The sequence below is a fragment of the Salvelinus alpinus genome, chromosome 2, assembly GCF_045679555.1.
Source record: "Salvelinus alpinus chromosome 2, SLU_Salpinus.1, whole genome shotgun sequence".
NCBI lineage: Eukaryota > Metazoa > Chordata > Actinopteri > Salmoniformes > Salmonidae > Salvelinus > Salvelinus alpinus.
The window spans coordinates 116,527,855-116,550,290 of record NC_092087.1 but is presented as its reverse complement, the minus strand read 5'-3'; the positions used below and the strand labels follow the sequence as shown (position 1 = coordinate 116,550,290).

General features: G+C 46.3%; 1 protein-coding gene across 1 annotated transcript in view; it reads left to right on the top strand.

Annotated features, from left to right (window-relative positions):
* LOC139542280 (voltage-dependent T-type calcium channel subunit alpha-1H-like) overlaps positions 1 to 21,115 on the top strand; it is an 85,556-nt gene extending 64,441 nt beyond the window's left edge. The window contains exons 10-17 of the mRNA XM_071347520.1: positions 274 to 360; positions 2,997 to 3,148; positions 4,902 to 5,087; positions 7,135 to 7,252; positions 8,175 to 8,330; positions 13,506 to 13,590; positions 18,924 to 19,156; positions 21,098 to 21,115. Of these exons, the coding sequence (XP_071203621.1) occupies positions 274 to 360; positions 2,997 to 3,148; positions 4,902 to 5,087; positions 7,135 to 7,252; positions 8,175 to 8,330; positions 13,506 to 13,590; positions 18,924 to 19,156; positions 21,098 to 21,115 (1,035 nt within the window). The remainder of the gene's footprint in view (positions 1 to 273; positions 361 to 2,996; positions 3,149 to 4,901; positions 5,088 to 7,134; positions 7,253 to 8,174; positions 8,331 to 13,505; positions 13,591 to 18,923; positions 19,157 to 21,097) is intronic.
* Positions 21,116 to 22,436: the final 1,321 nt, after the last annotated feature.

Here is a 22,436-nt window from a genome sequence, read left to right as displayed (position 1 = left end):
TATTATTATATTATAATTATTACTGTTATTATTATAATTTATATAATTATTATAATTATAATATTATTATTATATTGTTCCTATTGTTATTATTATTAATCATTATATTATTATATTATAATATTATTACTGATATTATTATTATATTATTATAATTATTACTATTATTATTATTATTACTAAGATGTTCAAATAACCCTACACCTTGACCCCTAACCCCTACCTCCTACTCCTTACACCCTAACCCTAACCCCTACCCTCTACTCCCTCTAGGTGGTGAGCAGTAGATACTTCAACAGAGGGATCATGATCTCCATCCTCATCAACACGCTCAGTATGGGGATAGAGTTCCACCAACAGGTACAGGAGAGGAGAGGAGAGGAGAGGAGAGGAGAGGAGAGGAGAGGAGAGGAGAGGAGAGGAGAGGAGAGGAGTGTGTGTGTGTGTGTGTGTGTGTGTGTGTGTGTGTGTGTGGTTTTCTATGTTTCATCAAAACTCTGGTAATCATGTGATGTTTATGGACGGATTATCAAGTTCCTAATCAACTCCCTGATGAGGCTATCCAGCTGTACCCACAGAGTGTGTGTTCTCTGTGTGTGTGTGTGTGTGTGTGTGTGTGTGTGTGTGTGTGTGTGTGTGTGTGAGGTTACAGGGCTTGAGGTGTTAATTAAAGTGTACATCTCAGTGTGAGAGGAGGGGATAGATTGTGTGTGTGTGTTCATGTGTATTCTGTTTTACCAGTCTTACCGCCCTTAGTTCATAATGATGTTTCCATTGGTTCTGACCTCAGCTGACCCTATAGACAGTATACTGCCCCCTACTGGCCACACTACGGTACTACTATAAACCAGACACAGTATACTGTCCCCTACTGGCCACACTACAGTACTACTATAACCCAGACACAGTATACTGTCCCCTACTGGCCACACTACAGTACTACTATAACCCAGACACAGTATACTGTCCCCTACTGGCCACACTACAGTACTACTATAACCCAGACACAGTATACTGCCCCCTACTGTCCACACTACAGTACTACTATAACCCAGACACAGTATACTGTCCCCTACTGGCCACACTACAGTACTACTATAACCCAGACACAGTATACTGTCCCCTACTGCCCACACTACAGTACTACTTTAACCCAGACACAGTATACTGTCCCCTACTGTCCACACTACAGTACTACTATAACCCAGACACAGTATACTGTCCCCTACTGGCAACACTACAGTACTACTATAACCCAGACACAGTATACTGTCCCCTACTGTCCCCTACTGTCCACACTACAGTACTACTATAAACCAGACACAGTATAATGTCCCCTACTGGCCACACTACAGTACTACTATAACCCAGACACAGTATACTGTCCCCTACTGGCCACACTACAGTACTACTATAACCCAGACACAGTATACTGTCCCCTACTGGCCACACTACAGTACTACTATAACCCAGACACAGTATACTGTCCCCTACTGGCCACACTACAGTACTACTATAACCCAGACACAGTATACTGTCCCCTACTGTCCACACTACAGTACTACTATAACCCAGACACAGTATACTGTCCCCTACTGTCCACACTACAGTACTACTATAACCCAGACACAGTATACTGTCCCCTACTGGCCAAACTACAGTACTACTATAAACCAGACACAGTATACTGTCCCCTACTGGCCACACTACAGTACTACTATAACCCAGACACAGTATACTGTCCCCTACTGTCCACACTACAGTACTACTATAACCCAGACACAGTATACTGTCCCCTACTGTCCCCTACTGTCCCCTACTGTCCACACTACAGTACTACTATAACCCAGACACAGTATACTGTCCCCTACTGGCCACACTACAGTACTACTATAACCCAGACACAGTATACTGTCCCCTACTGTCCACACTACAGTACTACTATAACCCAGACACAGTATACTGTCCCCTACTGGCCAAACTACAGTACTACTATAAACCAGACACAGTATACTGTCCCCTACTGGCCACACTACAGTACTACTATAAACCAGACACAGTATACTGTCCCCTACTGTCCACACTACAGTACTACTATAACCCAGACACAGTATACTGTCCCCTACTGTCCCCTACTGGCCACACTACAGTACTACTATAACCCAGACACAGTATACTGTCCCCTACTGGCCAAACTACAGTACTACTATAACCCAGACACAGTATACTGTCCCCTACTGTCCACACTACAGTACTACTATAACCCAGACACAGTATACTGTCCCCTACTGTCCACACTACAGTACTACTATAACCCAGACACAGTATACTGTCCCCTACTGGCCACACTACAGTACTACTATAACCCAGACACAGTATACTGCCCCCTACTGTCCACACTACAGTACTACTATAACCCAGACACAGCATAATGTCCCCTACTGGCCACACTACAGTACTACTATAACCCAGACACAGTATACTGTCCCCTACTGTCCACACTACAGTACTACTATAACCCAGACACAGTATACTGCCCCCTACTGGCCACACTACAGTACTACTATAACCCAGACACAGTATACTGCCCCCTACTGGCCACACTACAGTACTACCATTAACTGCCGCTTACCATTTTAAAGCACTGGAGGCCTATACCAAAGAATCTTCTCTTCTTGTTGACATATTCCCTTCCTTCCTTCCTCTTCTCTCTCTCTCACTCTCTCTCTCTCTCTCTCTCTCTCCTCTCTCTCTCCCTCTCTCTCTCTCTCTCTCTCTCTCTCTCTCTCTCTCTCTCTCTCTCTCTCTCTCTCTCTCTCTCTCTCTCCCTCTCTCTCTATCCCCACCCCCTCTCTCCCTCCCCCTCTCTCTCTCTCTCTCTCTCTCTCTCTCTCTCTCTCTCTCTCTCTCTCTCTCTCTCTCTCTCTCTCTCTATCCCCACCCCCTCTCTCTCTCTCCCTCCCCCCCTCTCTCTCTCCCTCCCTCCCTCCCCCTAGCCCCAGGAGCTGACTGACATCCTAGAGATCAGTAATCTAGTGTTCACCAGTCTCTTCAGTCTGGAGATGCTCCTGAAGCTGTTGGCCTTCGGACTCTTCGGCTACATCAGGAACCCGTACAACGGCTTTGACAGCGTCATCGTCATCATTAGGTGTGTGTCTGTGCTTCCAGGAAATATCTGTATGTATCATTCACCAAAACTTTTCCAGGAGTTAATGCTTGTTGCTAAGCTAGCTGTAACTTGCTGCTCGATGCTAAACTAGCTGTAACTTGCTGCTCGATGCTAAGCTAGCTATAACCTGCTGTTCGATGCTAAACTAGCTATAACTTGCTGTTTGATGCAAAACTAGCTGTAACTTGCTGATCGATGCTAAACTAGCTGTAACTTGCTGCTCGATGCTAAGCTAGCTATAACCTGCTGTTCGATGCAAAACTAGCTGTAACTTGCTGATCGATGCTAAGCTAGCTGTACCTTGCTGCTCGATGCTAAGCTAGCTATAACTTGCTGCTCGATGCTAAACTAGCTATAACCTGCTGTTCAATGCTGAACTAGCTATGCCTTGCTGCTCAATGCTTAACTAGCTGTACCTTGCTGCCTGATACTAAGCTAGCTGTACCTTGCTGCTCGATGCTTAACTAGCTATACTTGCTGCTTGAAGCTAAGCTAGCTGTACCTTGCTGATCGATGCTAAACTAGCTGTAACTTGCTGCTCGATGCTAAGCTAGCTATAACCTGCTGTTCGATGCAAAACTAGCTGTAACTTGCTGATCGATGCTAAGCTAGCTGTACCTTGCTGCTCGATGCTAAGCTAGCTATAACTTGCTGCTCGATGCTAAACTAGCTATAACCTGCTGTTCAATGCTGAACTAGCTATGCCTTGCTGCTCAATGCTTAACTAGCTGTACCTTGCTGCCTGATACTAAGCTAGCTGTACCTTGCTGCTCGATGCTTAACTAGCTATACTTGCTGCTTGAAGCTAAGCTAGCTGTACCTTGCTGCTCGATGCTAAACTAGCTGTACCTTGCTCTTCGATGCTAAGCTAGCTTTACCTTGCTGCTCGATGCTAAGCTAGCTGTACCTTGCTGCTCAATGCAAAGCTAGCTGTACCTTGCTGCTCGATGCTAAGCTAGCTGTACCTTGCTGCTCGATGCTAAGCTAGCTATAACTTGCTGCTCGATGCTAAACTAGCTATAACCTGCTGTTCAATGCTGAACTAGCTATGCCTTGCTGCTCAATGCTTAACTAGCTGTACCTTGCTGCCTGATACTAAGCTAGCTGTACCTTGCTGCTCGATGCTAAGCTAGCTATAACTTGCTGCTCGATGCTAAACTAGCTATAACCTGCTGTTCAATGCTGAACTAGCTATGCCTTGCTGCTCAATGCTTAACTAGCTGTACCTTGCTGCCTGATACTAAGCTAGCTGTACCTTGCTGCTCGATGCTTAACTAGCTATAACTTGCTGCTTGAAGCTAAGCTAGCTGTACCTTGCTGCTCGATGCTAAACTAGCTGTACCTTGCTGCTCGATGCTAAGCTAGCTTTACCTTGCTGCTCGATGCTAAGCTAGCTGTACCTTGCTGCTCAATGCTAAGCTAGCTGTACCTTGCTGCTCGATGCTAAGCTAGCTGTACCTTGCTGCTCGATGCTTAACTAGCTATAACTTGCTGCTTGAAGCTAAGCTAGCTGTACCTTGCTGCTCGATGCTAAACTAGCTGTACCTTGCTGCTCGATGTTAAGCTAGCTTTACCTTGCTGCTCGATGCTAAGCTAGCTGTACCTTGCTGCTCAATGCTAAGCTAGCTGTACCTTGCTGCACGATGCTAAGCTAGCTGTACCTTGCTGCTCGATGCTAAGCTAGCTGTACCTTGCTGCTCGATGCTAAGCGTTTTATGTGTTTCTCTCAAAGTGTATGGGAGATCATTGGCCAGGCGGACGGCGGTCTGTCAGTCCTGCGTACGTTCCGTCTGCTGCGTGTCCTAAAGCTGGTCAGGTTCCTGCCCGCCCTGCGCAGACAGCTGGTGGTTCTGATGAAGACTATGGACAATGTAGCCACCTTCTGCATGCTGCTCATGCTCTTCATCTTCATATTCAGGTATGTTGTCAGGTCTTAGATGACATCATAGTCAGGTATGTTGTCAGGTCTTAGATGACATCATCATCATAGTCAGGTATGTTGTCAGGTCTTAGATGACATCATAGTCAGGTATGTTGTCAGGTCTTAGATGACATCATAGTCAGGTATGTTGTCAGGTCTTAGATGACTTCATAGTCAGGTATGTTGTCAGGTCTTAGATGACATCATAGTCAGGTATGTTGTCAGGTCTTAGATGACATCATAGTCAGGTATGTTGTCAGGTCTTAGATGACATCATCATCATAGTCAGGTGTGTTGTCAGGTCTTAGATGACATCATAGTCAGGTATGTTGTCAGGTCTTAGATGACATCATAGTCATAGTCAGGTGTGTTGTCAGGTCTTAGATGACATCATAGGCAGGTATGTTGTCATGTCTTAGATGACATCATAGTCAGGTATGTTGTCAGGTCTTAGATGACATCATCATCATAGTCAGGTATGTTGTCAGGTTTTAGATGACGTCATAGTCAGGTATGTTGTCAGGTCTTAGATGACATCATAGTCAGGTATGTTGTCAGGTCTTAGATGACATCATAGTCAGGTATGTTGTCAGGTCTTAGATGACATCATCATCATAGTCAGGTATGTTGTCAGGTCTTAGATGACATCATAGTCAGGTATGTTGTCAGGTCTTAGATGACATCATAGTCAGGTATGTTGTCAGGTCTTAGATGACATCATAGTCAGGTATGTTGTCAGGTCTTAGATGACATCATCATCATAGTCAGGTATGTTGTCAGGTCTTAGATGACATCATAGTCAGGTATGTTGTCAGGTCTTAGATGACATCATAGTCAGGTATGTTGTCAGGTCTTAGATGACATCATAGTCAGGTATGTTGTCAGGTCTTAGATGACATCATCATCATAGTCAGGTATGTTGTCAGGTCTTAGATGACATCATAGTCAGGTGTGTTGTCAGGTCTTAGATGACATCATAGTCAGGTATGTTGTCAGGTCTTAGATGACATCATAGTCAGGTATGTTGTCAGGTCTTAGATGACATCATAGTCAGGTATGTTGTCAGGTCTTAGATGACATCATCATCATAGTCAGGTGTGTTGTCAGGTCTTAGATGACATCATAGTCAGGTATGTTGTCAGGTCTTAGATGACATCATCATCATAGTCAGGTATGTTGTCAAGTCTTAGATGACATCATAGTCAGGTATGTTGTCAGGTCTTAGATGACATCATAGTCAGGTATGTTGTCAGGTCTTAGATGACATCATCATCATAGTCAGGTGTGTTGTCAGGTCTTAGATGACATCATAGTCAGGTATGTTGTCAGGTCTTAGATGACATCATAGTCAGGTATGTTGTCAGGTCTTAGATGACATCATCATCATAGTCAGGTATGTTGTCAGGTCTTAGATGACATCATCATCATAGTCAGGTGTGTTGTCAGGTCTTAGATGACATCATAGTCAGGTATGTTGTCAGGTCTTAGATGACATCATCATCATAGTCAGGTATGTTGTCAGGTCTTAGATGACATCATAGTCAGGTATGTTGTCAGGTCTTAGATGACATCATAGTCAGGTGTGTTGTCAGGTCTTAGATGACATCATCATCATAGTCAGGTATGTTGTCAGGTCTTAGATGACATCATAGTCAGGTGTGTTGTCAGGTCTTAGATGACATCATCATCATAGTCAGGTATGTTGTCAGGTCTTAGATGACATCATAGTCAGGTATGTTGTCAGGTCTTAGATGACATCATAGTCAGGTATGTTGTCAGGTCTTAGATGACATCATAGTCAGGTGTGTTGTCAGGTCTTAGATGACATCATAGTCAGGTATGTTGTTAGGTCTTAGATGACATCATGTGTATATTATGTGTGTGTGTCCATGGTGTGTGTGTGTGTGTGTGTGTGTGTGTGTGTGTGTGTGTGTGTGTGTGTGTGTGTGTGTGTGTGTGTGTGTGTGTGTGTGTGTGTGTGTGTGTGTGTGTGTGTGTGTGTAATGTGTAATGTGTAATGTGTGTGTGTGTGTGTGTGTTGCAGTATCCTCGGCATGCATCTGTTCGGCTGTAAGTTTGGTCTGAAGCTGGACAGTGGAGACACGCTACCTGACAGGAAGAACTTTGACTCGCTGCTCTGGGCTATCGTCACTGTGTTCCAGGTACACACACACACACACACACACGCACGCATGCTGGCTGGCCTCTCATCCCACTCTCTACTCTCTCATCCCTCCTCTCATCCCTCTCCCTTTCTCTCATCCCTCCTCTCTCATCCCTCTCTCTCCTCTCTCATCCCTCATCTCTCATCTCTCATCCCTCCTCTCTCATCCCTCTCTCTCCTCTCTCATCCCTCTCTCTCCTCTCTCATCCCTCCTCTCTCATCTCTCATCCCTCCTCTCTCATCTCTCATCCCTCCTCTCATCCCTCTCCCTCTCTCTCATCCCTCCTCTCATCCCTCTCTCTCCTCTCTCATCCCTCTCTCTCCTCTCTCATCCCTCCTCTCATCCCTCTCTCATCCCTCTTCTCTCCTCTCTCATCCCTCTCTCTCCTCTCTCATCCCTCTTCTCTCCTCTCTCATCCCTCTCTCTCCTCTCTCATCCCTCTCTCTCCTCTCTCATCCCTCTTCTCTCCTCTCTCCTCTCTCATCCCTCTCTCTCCTCTCTCATCCCTCTCTCTCCTCTCTCATCCCTCTTCTCTCCTCTCTCCTCTCTCATCCCTCTCTCTCCTCTCTCATCCCTCTCTCTCCTCTCTCATCCCTCTCTCTCCTCTCTCATCCCTCCTCTCTCCTCTCTCATCCCTCTCTCTCCTCTCTCATCTCTCCTCTCTCCTCTCTCATCCCTCTCTCTCCTCTCTCATCCCTCCTCTCATCCCTCTCCCTTTCTCTCATCCCTCGCTCTCCTCTCTCATCCCTCTCTCTCCTCTCTCATCCCTCTCTCTCCTCTCTCTTCTCTCATCCCTCTCTCTCCTCTCTCATCTCTCCTCTCTCCTCTCTCATCTCTCCTCTCTCCTCTCTCATCCCTCTCTCTCCTCTCTCATCCCTCTCTCTCCTCTCTCCTCTCTCATCCCTCTTTCTGTCTCTAGATCCTGACTCAAGAGGACTGGAATGTGGTCCTGTATAATGGCATGGCCTCCACCTCTCCTCTCGCTGCTCTCTACTTTGTAGCTCTGATGACGTTTGGGAACTACGTCCTCTTCAACCTGCTGGTGGCCATCTTGGTGGAGGGCTTCCAGGCGGAGGCAAGTGTTCTGCTGGGTTCTACTAGTTTCTACAGGATTCTATGGGGTTCTACTAGTTTCTACAGGATTCTGTGGGGTTCTACTCGTTTCTACAGGATTCTATGGGGTTTTACTAGTTTCTACAGGATTCTATGGGGTTTTACAGGCCGGGCTGGGCTGGGTTCTACTAGTTTCTGAAGGATTCTATGGGGTTCTACTAGTATCTACAGGATTCTATGGGGTTTTTACTAGTTTCTACAGTATTCTATGGGGTTCTACTAGTTTCTACAGGATTCTATGGTGTTCTACTAGTTTCTACAGGATTCTATGTTTTTTTTACTAGTTTCTACAGTATTCTATGGGGTTCTACTAGTTTCTACAGGATTCTATGGGGTTCTACTAGTTTCTACAGGATTCTATGGGGTTCTACTACTGTGTTCTACTAGTTTCTACAGGATTCTATGGGGTTCTACTAGTGTGTTCTACTAGTTTCTACAGGATTCTATGGGGTTCTACTAGTTTCTACATGATTCTATGGGGTTCTACTAGTTTCTACAGGATTCTATGGGGTTTTACAGGCCGGGCTGGGCTGGGTTCTACTAGTTTCTGAAGGATTCTATGGGGTTCTACTAGTATCTACAGGATTCTATGGGGTTTTACTAGTTTCTACAGGATTCTATTGGGTTCTACTAGTTTCTACAGGATTCTATGGGGTTCTACTACTGGGTTCTACTAGTTTCTACACGATTCTATGGGGTTCTACTAGTTTCTACAGTATTCTATGGGGTTCTACTAGTTTCTACAGGATTCTATGGGGTTCTACTAGTTTCTACAGGATTCTATGGGGTTCTACTACTGGGTTCTACTAGTTTCTACAGGATTCTATGGGGTTCTACTAGTTTCTACAGGATTCTATGGGGTTCTACTAGTTTCTACAGGATTCTATGGGGTTCTACTAGTTTCTACAGGATTCTATGGGGTTCTACTAGTTTCTACAGGATTCTATGGGGTTCTACTAGTTTCTACAGGATTCTTTGGGGTTCTACTAGTTTCTACAGGATTCTATGGGGTTCTACTACTGGGTTCTACTAGTTTCTACAGGATTCTATGGGGTTCTACTAGTTTCTACAGGATTCTATGGGGTTCTACTAGTTTCTACAGGATTCTATGGGGTTCTACTAGTTTCTACAGGATTCTATGGGGTTCTACTACTGGGTTCTACTCGTTTCTACAGGATTCTATGGGGTTCTACTAGTTTCTACAGGATTCTATGGGGTTCTACTAGTTTCTACAGGATTCTATGGGGTTCTACTAGTTTCTACAGGATTCTATGGGGTTCTACTACTGGGTTCTACTCGTTTCTACAGGATTCTATGGGGTTCTACTAGTTTCTACAGGATTCTATGGGGTTCTACTAGTTTCTACAGGATTCTATGGGGTTCTACTAGTTTCTACAGGATTCTATGGTGGTTTTACTAGTTTCTACAGGATTCTATGGGGTTTTACTAGTTTCGGACAGGATTCTATGGGGTTCTACTAGTTTCTGACAGGATTCTATGGGGTTCTACTAGTATTCTACAGGATTCTATGGGGTTCTACTCTGTGTTCTACTAGTTTCTACAGGATTCTATGGGGTTCTACTAGTTTCTACAGGATTCTATGGGGTTCTACTAGTTTCTACAGGATTCTATGGGGTTTTCGGCCGGGCTGGGCTGGTTTACTAGTTTCTACAGGATTCTATGGGGTTCTACTAGTTTCTACAGGATTCTATGGGGTTCTACTAGTTTCTACAGGATTCTATGGGGTTCTACTAGTTTCTACAGGATTCTATGGGGTTCTACTACTGGGTTCTACTAGTTTCTACACGATTCTATGGGGTTCTACTAGTTTCTACAGTATTCTATGGGGTTCTACTAGTTTCTACAGGATTCTATGGGGTTCTACTAGTTTCTACAGGATTCTATGGGGTTCTACTACTGGGTTCTACTAGTTTCTACAGGATTCTATGGGGTTCTACTAGTTTCTACAGGATTCTATGGGGTTCTACTAGTTTCTACAGGATTCTATGGGGTTCTACTAGTTTATACAGGATTCTATGGGGTTCTACTAGTTTCTACAGGATTCTATGGGGTTCTACTAGTTTTACAGGATTCTTTGGGGTTTTACTAGTTTCTACAGGATTCTATGGGGTTCTACTACTGGGTTCTACTCGTTTCTACAGGATTCTATGGGGTTCTACTAGTTTCTACAGGATTCTATGGGGTTCTACTAGTTTCTACAGGATTCTATGGGGTTCTACTAGTTTCTACAGGATTCTTTGGGGTTCTACTAGTTACTACAGGATTCTATGGGGTTCTACTACTGGGTTCTACTAGTTACTACAGGATTCTATGGGGTTCTACTACTGGGTTCTACTAGTTTCTACAGGATTCTATGGGGTTCTACTAGTTTCTACAGGATTCTATGGGGTTCTACTAGTTTCTACAGGATTCTTTGGGGTTCTACTAGTTTCTACAGGATTATATGGGGTTCTACTACTGGGTTCTACTAGTTTCTACAGGATTCTATGGGGTTCTACTACGGGGTTCTACTAGTTTCTACAGGATTCTATGGGGTTCTACTAGTTTCTACAGGATTCTATGGGGTTCTACTACTTTCTACAGGGTTCTATGGGGTTCTACTAGTTTGTACAGTATTCTATGGGGTTCTACTACTGGGTTCTACTAGTTTCTACTGGATTCTATGTGGTTCTACTACTGGGTTCTACTAGTTTCTACAGGATTCTATGGGGTTCTACTACTGGGTTCTACTAGTTTCTACAGGATTCTATGGGGTTCTACTACTTTCTATAGGATTATATGGGGTTCTACTAGTTTCTACAGGATTCTATGGGGTTCTACTACTGGGTTCTACATGATTCTATGGGGTTCTACTAGTTTCTACAGGATTCTATGGGGTTCTACTACTTTCTACAGGGTTCTATGGGTTTTTTACTAGTTTCTACAGTATTCTATGGGGTTCTACTAGTTTCTACAGGATTTTATGGGGTTCTACTAGTTTCTACAGAATTCTATGGGGTTCTACTAGTTTCTACAGGATTCTATGGGGTTCTACTACTGGGTTCTACTAGTTTCTACAGGATTCTATGGGGTTCTACTAGTTTCTACAGGATTCTATGGGGTTCTACTACTTTCTACAGGGTTCTATGGGGTTCTACTAGTTTCTACAGTATTCTATGGGGTTCTACTAGTTTCTACAGTATTCTATGGGCTTTTACAGGCCGGGGTTATATCTGGTTGGACATTATTTATAGAATCCCTCCATCCCTCCCTTCATCCATCCATCCCTCCCTTCATCCATCTCTACCTCCATCCATCCCTCCCTTCATTCATCCATCTCTACCTCCATCACCCACTCTCTCCCTCACACACACACACACACACACACACACACACACACACACACACACACACACACACACACACACACACACACACACACACACACACACACACACACACACACACACAGTCCCGCTGGCCCAGGAGGTTGTTTTGATACTGGTTGTCCAGCTGTTGTTTCCTGTTTTCATCTGAACATCACACACACAGTTACACCTCTGGGACCTGATCTATTACACACACACAAAGGGCCACACACACACACACACACGCACGCACACGCACACACACACTTTTGCCTCTCTCTCCCTCTCTCTCTGTCTCCCTATCTCTCGCTCTCTCTCTCTCACTCTGTCTCTCTCTCTCTCTCTCTCTTTGTCTCTCTTTCCCCCATCCATGTTTCTCTCCTCTCAACTCAGGTGAAAATCTTTATTGCAGAAACTAAATATCAGGAAGGTTTTTGTACACTCAGTGTATATACCGTGGTTTCAGGAAAGTATTCTGACCCCTTCCCTTTTCCACATTTTACAGCATTATTCTAAAATGTATTAAATAACTAAAAATCCTCATCAATAAACCTTATTTACATAAGTATTCAGACCCTTTGCTATGAGACTCTAAATTGAGCTCAGGTTTATCCTGTTTCCATTGATCATCCTTGAGATGTTTCTACAACTTGATTGGAGTCCACCTGTGGTAAATTCAATTGATTGGACATGATTTGGAAAGGCACACACCTGTCTATATAACGTCCCACAGTTGACAGTGCATGTCAGAGCAAAAACCAAGCCATGAGGTTGAAGGAATTGTCCGCAGAGCTCCGAGATAGGATTGTGTCGAGGCACAGATCTAGGGAAAGGTACCAATACATGTCTGCAGCATTGAAGGTCTCCAAGAACACAGTGGCCTCCATCATTCTTAAATGGAAGAAGTTTGGAACCAGCAAGACTCTTCCTAGAGCTGGCCGTCTGGCCAAACTGAGAAATCTTGGGAGAAGGGCCTTGGTCAGAGAGGTGACCAAGAACCCAATGGTTTCTCTGACAGAGCTCTAGAGTTCCTCTGTGGAGATGGGAGAACCTTCCAGAAGGACAACCATCTCTGCAGCATTCCAACATTCAGGCCTTTATGGTAGAGTGGCCAGACGGAAGCCACTCCTCAGTAAAAGGCACATGACAGCCTCCGATGATGGTGATGATGATGATGGTGGTGGTGGTGATGATGATGGTGGTGGTGATGATGGTGGTGATGGTGGTGGTGATGGTGGTGATGATGGTGGTGGTGATGGTGATGATGGTGGTGATGGTGGTGGTGATGATGATGGTGGTGGTGATGATGGTGGTGGTGGTGATGGTGAGGATGATGGTGGTGATGGTGATGATGGTGCTGATGATGGTGATGATGGTGAGGATGATGGTGAGGATGATGGTGGTGATGATGGTGATGGTGGTGATGATGGTGAGGATGATGGTGAGGATGATGGTGAGGATGATGGTGGTGGTGATGGTGATGATGGTGGTGGTGATGATGATGATGATGGTGGTGATGATGGTGGTGATGATGGTGGTGATGATGGTGATGATGGTGGTGGTGGTGATGATGATGATGGTGGTGATGATGGTGATGATGGTGAGGATGATGGTGAGGATGATGGTGAGGATGATGGTGATGATGATGGTGGTGGTGATGGTGATGATGGTGGTGATGGTGGTGGTGATGATGATGGTGGTGGTGATGATGGTGGTGATGATGATGATGATGGTGGTGGTGGTGATGATGATGATTGTATCTTCATCAGGGTGATGCTAACAGGTCAGAGGACGACGATGAGAAACTGTCGACCTTAGAAGAGGAGGAGAAGATGAAGGACCTGTATTCAGCAGGTATACACACACACACACACACACACACACACACACACACACACAGAGACACACACACACACACACACACACACACACACACACACACACACACACACACACACACACACACACACACACACACACACACACACACACACACACACACACACACACACACACACACACACACACACACACACACACACACACACACACACACACACACACACACACACACACACACACACACACACACACCTTGGCTGGGATCAATTCCAATTAACTTTTGGAATTGATTTGAAATAGACTGTTTGGACTTATTGAATTGGAATTGAATTGTAATTCCATATTTAGACATTTCACATTTAATGGAATTAATGCACGTAGTATCAACACTGCAGGATTTGTTTTAAATTCATGAACCGGGTTCACAGGATGACAGAAAGGACTAGATCAGTTGGATAACCAACCACTCTATCATGTAGGACCTATCTTCCTGTATGTGACATCATTACCACTCTATCATGTAGGACCTATCTTCCTGTATGTGTCATCAGTGACATCATTACCACTCTATCATGTAGGACCTCTCTTCCTTGACGTGTCATCAGTGACATCATTACCACTCTATCATGTAGGACCTATCTTCCTGTATGTGACATCATTACCACTCTATCATGTAGGACCTATCTTCCTGTATGTGTCATCAGTGACATCATTACCACTCTATCATGTAGGACCTCTCTTCCTTGACGTGTCATCAGTGACATCATTACCACTCTATCATGTAGGACCTATCTTCCTTGATGTGTCATCAGTGACATCATTACCACTCTATCATGTAGGACCTATCTTCCTTGATGTGACATCATTACCACTCTATCATGTAGGACCTATCTTCCTTGATGTGTCATCAGTGACATCATTACCACTCTATCATGTAGGACCTATCTTCCTTGATGTGACATCATTACCACTCTATCATGTAGGACCTATCTTCCTTGATGTGTCATCAGTGACATCATTACCACTCTATCATGTAGGACCTATCTTCCTTGATGTGTCATCAGTGACATCATTACCACTCTATCATGTAGGACCTATCTTCCTGTATGTGACATCATTACCACTCTATCATGTAGGACCTATCTTCCTCGATGTGTCATCAGTGACATCATTACCACTCTATCATGTAGGACCTATCTTCCTCGATGTGTCATCAGTGACATCATTACCACTCTATCATGTAGGACCTATCTTCCTGTATGTGTCATCAGTGACATCATTACCACTCTATCATGTAGGACCTTCACGTGTCATCAGTGACTGTTCAGAGTCCTGTTGGTTCCAGACCTTTAACCTGTCTGTCTTATGGCTTGGGGGTAGAAGCTGTTCAGGGTCCTGTTGGTTCCAGACCTTTAACCTGTCTGTCTTATGGCTTGGGGGTAGAAGCTGTTCAGGGTCCTGTTGGTTCCAGACCTTTAACCTGTCTGTCTTATGGCTTGGGGGTAGAAGCTGTTCAGGGTCCTGTTGGTTCCAGACCTTTAACCTGTCTGTCTTATGGCTTGGGGGTAGAAGCTGTTCAGGGTCCTGTTGGTTCCAGACCTTTAACCTGTCTGTCTTATGGCTTGGGGGTAGAAGCTGTTCAGGGTCCTGTTGGTTCCAGACCTTTAACCTGTCTGTCTTATGGCTTGGGGGTAGAAGCTGTTCAGGGTCCTGTTGGTTCCAGACCTTTAACCTGTCTGTCTTATGGCTTGGGGGTAGAAGCTGTTCAGGGTCCTGTTGGTTCCAGACCTTTAACCTGTCTGTCTTATGGCTTGGGGGTAGAAGCTGTTCAGGGTCCTGTTGGTTCCAGACCTTTAACCTGTCTGTCTTACGGCTTGGGGGTAGAAGCTGTTCAGGGTCCTGTTGGTTCCAGACCTTTAACCTGTCTGTCTTATGGCTTGGGGGTAGAAGCTGTTCAGGGTCCTGTTGGTTCCTGACCTTTAACCTGTCTGTCTTATGGCTTGGGGGTAGAAGCTGTTCAGGGTCCTGTTGGTTCCAGATCTTTAACCTGTCTGTCTTATGGCTTGGGGGTAGAAGCTGTTCAGGGTCCTGTTGGTTCCAGACCTTTAAACTGTCTGTCTTATGGCTTGGGGGTAGAAGCTGTTCAGGGTCCTGTTGGTTCCAGACCTTTAACCTGTCTGTCTTATGGGTTGGGGGTAGAAGCTGTTCAGGGTCCTGTTGGTTCCAGACCTTTAACCTGTCTGTCTTATGGCTTGGGGGTAGAAGCTGTTCAGGGTCCTGTTGGTTCCAGACCTTTAACCTGTCTGTCTTTTGGCTTGGGGGTAGAAGCTGTTCAGGGTCCTGTTGGTTCCAGACCTTTAACCTGTCTGTCTTATGGCTTGGGGGTAGAAGCTGTTCAGGGTCCTGTTGGTTCCAGACCTTTAACCTGTCTGTCTTATGGCTTGGGGGTAGAAGCTGTTCAGGGTCCTGTTGGTTCCAGACCTTTAACCTGTCTGTCTTATGGCTTGGGGGTAGAAGCTGTTCAGGGTCCTGTTGGTTCCAGACCTTTAACCTGTCTGTCTTTTGGCTTGGGGTTAGAAGCTGTTCAGGGTCCTGTTGGTTCCAGACCTTTAACCTGTCTGTCTTATGGCTTGGGGGTAGAAGCTGTTCAGGGTCCTGTTGGTTCCAGACCTTTAACCTGTCTGTCTTATGGCTTGGGGGTAGAAGCTGTTCAGGGTCCTGTTGGTTCCAGACCTTTAACCTGTCTGTCTTATGGCTTGGGGGTAGAAGCTGTTCAGGGTCCTGTTGGTTCCAGACCTTTAACCTGTCTGTCTTATGGCTTGGGGGTAGAAGCTGTTCAGGGTCCTGTTGGTTCCAGACCTTTAACCTGTCTGTCTTATGGCTTGGGGGTAGAAGCTGTTCAGGGTCCTGTTGGTTCCAGACCTTTAACCTGTCTGTCTTATGGCTTGGGGGTAGAAGCTGTTCAGGGTTCGGTAGGTTCCAGACCTTTAACCTGTCTGTCTTATGGCTTGGGGGTAGAAGCTGTTCATTGTTCTGTTGGTTCCAGACCTTTAACCTGTCTGTCTTATGGCTTGGGGGTAGAAGCTGTTCAGGGTCCTGTTGGTTCCAGACCTTTAACCTGTCTGTCTTATGGCTTGGGGGGTAGAAGCTGTTCAGGGTCCTGTTGGTTCCAGACCTTTAACCTGTCTGTCTTATGGCTTGGGGGTAGAAGCTGTTCAGGGTCCTGTTGGTTCCAGACCTTTAACCTGTCTGTCTTATGGCTTGGGGGTAGAAGCTGTTCAGGGTCCTGTTGGTTCCAGACCTTTAACCTGTCTGTCTTATGGCTTGGGGGTAGAAGCTGTTCAGGGTCCTGTTGGTTCCAGACCTTTAACCTGTCTGTCTTATGGCTTGGGGGTAGAAGCTGTTCAGGGTCCTGTTGGTTCCAGACCTTTAACCTGTCTGTCTTTTGGCTTGGGGGTAGAAGCTGTTCAGGGTCCTGTTGGTTCCAGACCTTTAACCTGTCTGTCTTATGGCTTGGGGGTAGAAGCTGTTCAGGGTCCTGTTGGTTCCAGACCTTTAACCTGTCTGTCTTATGGCTTGGGGGTAGAAGCTGTTCAGGGTCCTGTTGGTTCCAGACCTTTAACCTGTCTGTCTTATGGCTTGGGGGTAGAAGCTGTTCAGGGTCCTGTTGGTTCCAGACCTTTAACCTGTCTGTCTTATGGCTTGGGGGTAGAAGCTGTTCAGGGTTCTGTTGGTTCCAGACCTTTAACCTGTCTGTCTTATGGCTTGGGGGTAGAAGCTGTTCAGGGTCCTGTTGGTTCCAGACCTTTAACCTGTCTGTCTTATGGCTTGGGGGTAGAAGCTGTTCAGGGTCCTGTTGGTTCCAGACCTTTAACCTGTCTGTCTTATGGCTTGGGGGTAGAAGCTGTTCAGGGTCCTGTTGGTTCCAGACCTTTAACCTGTCTGTCTTATGGCTTGGGGGTAGAAGCTGTTCAGGGTCCTGTTGGTTCCAGACCTTTAACCTGTCTGTCTTATGGCTTGGGGGTAGAAGCTGTTCAGGGTCCTGTTGGTTCCAGACCTTTAACCTGTCTGTCTTATGGCTTGGGGGTAGAAGCTGTTCAGGGTCCTGTTGGTTCCAGACCTTTAACCTGTCTGTCTTTTGGCTTGGGGGTAGAAGCTGTTCAGGGTCCTGTTGGTTCCAGACCTTTAACCTGTCTGTCTTATGGCTTGGGGGTAGAAGCTGTTCAGGGTCCTGTTGGTTCCAGACCTTTAACCTGTCTGTCTTATGGCTTGGGGGTAGAAGCTGTTCAGGGTCCTGTTGGTTCCAGACCTTTAACCTGTCTGTCTTATGGCTTGGGGGTAGAAGCTGTTCAGGGTCCTGTTGGTTCCAGACCTTTAACCTGTCTGTCTTATGGCTTGGGGGTAGAAGCTGTTCAGGGTCCTGTTGGTTCCAGACCTTTAACCTGTCTGTCTTATGGCTTGGGGGTAGAAGCTGTTCAGGGTCCTGTTGGTTCCAGACCTTTAACCTGTCTGTCTTATGGCTTGGGGGTAGAAGCTGTTCAGGGTCCTGTTGGTTCCAGACCTTTAACCTGTCTGTCTTATGGCTTGGGGGTAGAAGCTGTTCAGGGTTCGGTAGGTTCCAGACCTTTAACCTGTCTGTCTTATGGCTTGGGGGTAGAAGCTGTTCATTGTCCTGTTGGTTCCAGACCTTTAACCTGTCTGTCTTATGGCTTGGGGGTAGAAGCTGTTCAGGGTCCTGTTGGTTCCAGACCTTTAACCTGTCTGTCTTATGGCTTGGGGGTAGAAGCTGTTCAGGGTCCTGTTGGTTCCAGACCTTTAACCTGTCTGTCTTATGGCTTGGGGGTAGAAGCTGTTCAGGGTCCTGTTGGTTCCAGACCTTTAACCTGTCTGTCTTATGGCTTGGGGGTAGAAGCTGTTCAGGGTCCTGTTGGTTCCAGACCTTTAACCTGTCTGTCTTATGGCTTGGGGGTAGAAGCTGTTCAGGGTCCTGTTGGTTCCAGACCTTTAACCTGTCTGTCTTATGGCTTGGGGGTAGAAGCTGTTCAGGGTCCTGTTGGTTCCAGACCTTTAACCTGTCTGTCTTATGGCTTGGGGGTAGAAGCTGTTCAGGTGTCCTGTTGGTTCCAGACCTTTAACCTGTCTGTCTTACGGCTTGGGGGGTAGAAGCTGTTCAGGGTCCTGTTGGTTCCAGACCTTTAACCTGTCTGTCTTATGGCTTGGGGGTAGAAGCTGTTCAGGGTCCTGTTGGTTCCAGACTTGGTGTCTTTATCCTGTGTATTATACACGGTTCTCATAGGTCCTCATAATTAGAACACACCGTGAACCCTGACCTCTAACCCCTACAGAGTTGAAGCTCCAGGCGATGATGTTGACCCCTAATGGCCTTCTGAACCCCCGAGCCTCCATGCCCCTCCCGCCCACACAGTCACCGTGGCAACAGCCGCCGCCACCGTCCCCGCGGCAACGCCCGCCGCTCATCCTGCACACCGTGGCCACGCCCACAACGTGCGACAGCCAATCACGACGGGGCAGTGCCGTCTCTACGGATACAAGCAACGCCCTGGACCCCAGGTCGCCGGTGAGTCTCACACACACACACACACACAAACACACACACACACACACACACACACACACACACACACACACACACACACACACACACACACACACACACACACACACACACACACACACACACACACACACATATATACAGTGGGGAGAACAAGTATTTGATACACTGCCGATTTTGCAGGTTTTCCTACTTACAAAGCATGTAGAGGTCTGTCATTTTTATCATAGGTACACTTCAACTGTGAGAGACGGAATCTAAAACAAAAATCCAGAAAATCACATTGTATGATTTTTAAGTAATTAATTTGCATTTTATTGCATGACATAAGTATTTGATCACCTACCAACCAGTAAGAATTCCGGCTCTCACAGACCTGTTAGTTTTTCTTTAAGAAGCCCTCCTGTTCTCCACTCATTACCTGTATTAACTGCACCTGTTTGAACTCGTTACCTGTATAAAAGACACCTGTCCACACACTCAATCAAACAGACTCCAACCTCTCCACAATGGCCAAGACCAGAGAGCTGTGTAAGGACATCAGGGATAAATTGTAGACCTGTACAAGGCTGGGATGGGCTACAGGACAATAGCCAAGCAGCTTGGTGAGAAGGCAACAACTGTTGGCACAATTATTAGAAAATGGAAGAAGTTCAAGATGACGGTCAATCACCCTCGGTCTGGGGCTCCATGCAAGATCTCACCTCGTGGGGCATCAATGATCATGAGGAATGTGAGGGATCAGCCCAGAACTACACGGCAGGACCTGGTCAATGACCTGAAGAGAGCTGGGACCACAGTCTCAAAGAAAACCATTAGTAACACACTACGCCGTCATGGATTAAAATCCTGCAGCGCACGCAAGGTCCCCCTGCTCAAGCCAGCGCATGTCCAGGCCCGTCTGAAGTTTGCCAATGACCATCTGGATGATCCAGAGGAGGAATGGGAGAAGGTCATGTGGTCTGATGAGACAAAAATAGAGCTTTTTGCTCTAAACTCCACTCGCCGTGTTTGGAGGAATAGAAGGATGAGTACAACCCCAAGAACACCATCCCAACCGTGAAGCATGGAGGTGGAAACATCATTCTTTGGGGATGCTTTTCTGCAAAGGGGACAGGACGACTGCACCGTATTGAAGGGAGGATGGATGGGGCCATGTATCGCGAGATCTTGACCAACAACCTCCTTCCCTCAGTAAGAGCATTGAAGATGGGTCGTGGCTGGGTCTTCCAGCATGACAACGACCCGAAACACACAGCCAGGGCAACTAAGGAGTGGCTCCGTAAGAAGCATCTCAAGGTCCTGGAGTGGCCTAGCCAGTCTCCAGACCTGAACCCAATAGAAAATCTTTGGAGGGAGCCGAAAGTCCGTATTGCCCAGCGACAGCCCCGAAACCTGAAGGATCTGGAGAAGGTCTGTATGGAGGAGTGGGCCAAAATCCCTGCTGCAGTGTGTGCAAACCTGGTCAAGAACTACAGGAAACGTATGATCTCTGTAATTGCAAACTAAGGTTTCTGTACCAAATATTCAGTTCTGCTTTTCTGATGTATCAAATACTTATGTCATGCAATAAAATGCAAATTAATTAATTAAAAATCATACAATGTGATTTTCTGGATTTTTGTTTTAGATTCCTTCTCTCACAGTTGAAGTGTACCTATGATAAAAATTACAGACCTCTACATGCTTTGTAAGTAGGAAAACCTGCAAAATTGTCAGTGTATCAAATACTTGTTCTCCCCACTGTATATACACACACACACACATATATATACACACACACACACACACACACACACACACACACACACACACACACACACACACACACACACACACACACACACACACACACACTCTAGACCAGTGGTTCTCTCCTCGAGGAGCCCCAGACGTTTCACAATTATGTGGTAGCTCTGAACTCACCTGATTCACCTCGTCAAGGGCTTGATGACGAGTTGACCAGTTGAATCAGGAGGAGAGGTTAGACTACCACTGTTCTATAACATGGAACGGCTGGAGGTCCCAGAGGAGAGGTTAGACTACCACTGTTCTATAACATGGAACGGCTGGAGGTCCCAGAGGAGAGGTTAGACTACCACTGTTCTATAACATGGAACGGCTGGAGGTCCCAGAGGAGAGGTTAGACTACCACTGTTCTATAACATGGAACGGCTGGAGGTCCCAGAGGAGAGGTTAGACTACCACTGTTCTATAACATGGAACGGCTGGGGGTCCCAGAGGAGAGGTTAGACTACCACTGTTCTATAACATGGAACGGCTGGAGGTCCCAGAGGAGAGGTTAGACTACCACTGTTCTATAACATGGAGCGGCTGGGGGTCCCAGAGGAGAGGTTAGACTACCACTGTTCTATAACATGGAACGGCTGGGGGTCCCAGAGGAGAGGTTAGACTACCACTGTTCTATAACATGGAACGGCTGGAGGTCCCAGAGGAGAGGTTAGACTACCACTGTTCTATAACATGGAACGGCTGGAGGTCCCAGAGGAGAGGTTAGACTACCACTGTTCTATAACATGGAACGGCTGGGGGTCCCAGAGGAGAGGTTAGACTACCACTGTTCTATAACATGGAACGGCTGGGGGTCCCAGAGGAGAGGTTAGACTACCACTGTTCTATAACATGGAACGGCTGGAGGTCCCAGAGGAGAGGTTAGACTACCACTGTTCTATAACATGGAACGGCTGGAGGTCCCAGAGGAGAGGTTAGACTACCACTGTTCTATAACATGGAACGGCTGGGGGTCCCAGAGGAGAGGTTAGACTACCACTGTTCTATAACATGGAACGGCTGGAGGTCCCAGAGGAGAGGTTAGACTACCACTGTTCTATAACATGGAACGGCTGGAGGTCCCAGAGGAGAGGTTAGACTACCACTGTTCTATAACATGGAACGGCTGGGGGTCCCAGAGGAGAGGTTAGACTACCACTGTTCTATAACATGGAACGGCTGGGGGTCCCAGAGGAGAGGTTAGACTACCACTGTTCTATAACATGGAACGGCTGGGGGTCCCAGAGGAGAGGTTAGACTACCACTGTTCTATAACATGGAACGGCTGGGGGTCCCAGAGGAGAGGTTAGACTACCACTGTTCTATAACATGGAACGGCTGGGGGTCCCAGAGGAGAGGTTAGACTACCACTGTTCTATAACATGGAACGGCTGGAGGTCCCAGAGGAGAGGTTAGACTACCACTGTTCTATAACATGGAACGGCTGGAGGTCCCAGAGGAGAGGTTAGACTACCACTGTTCTATAACATGG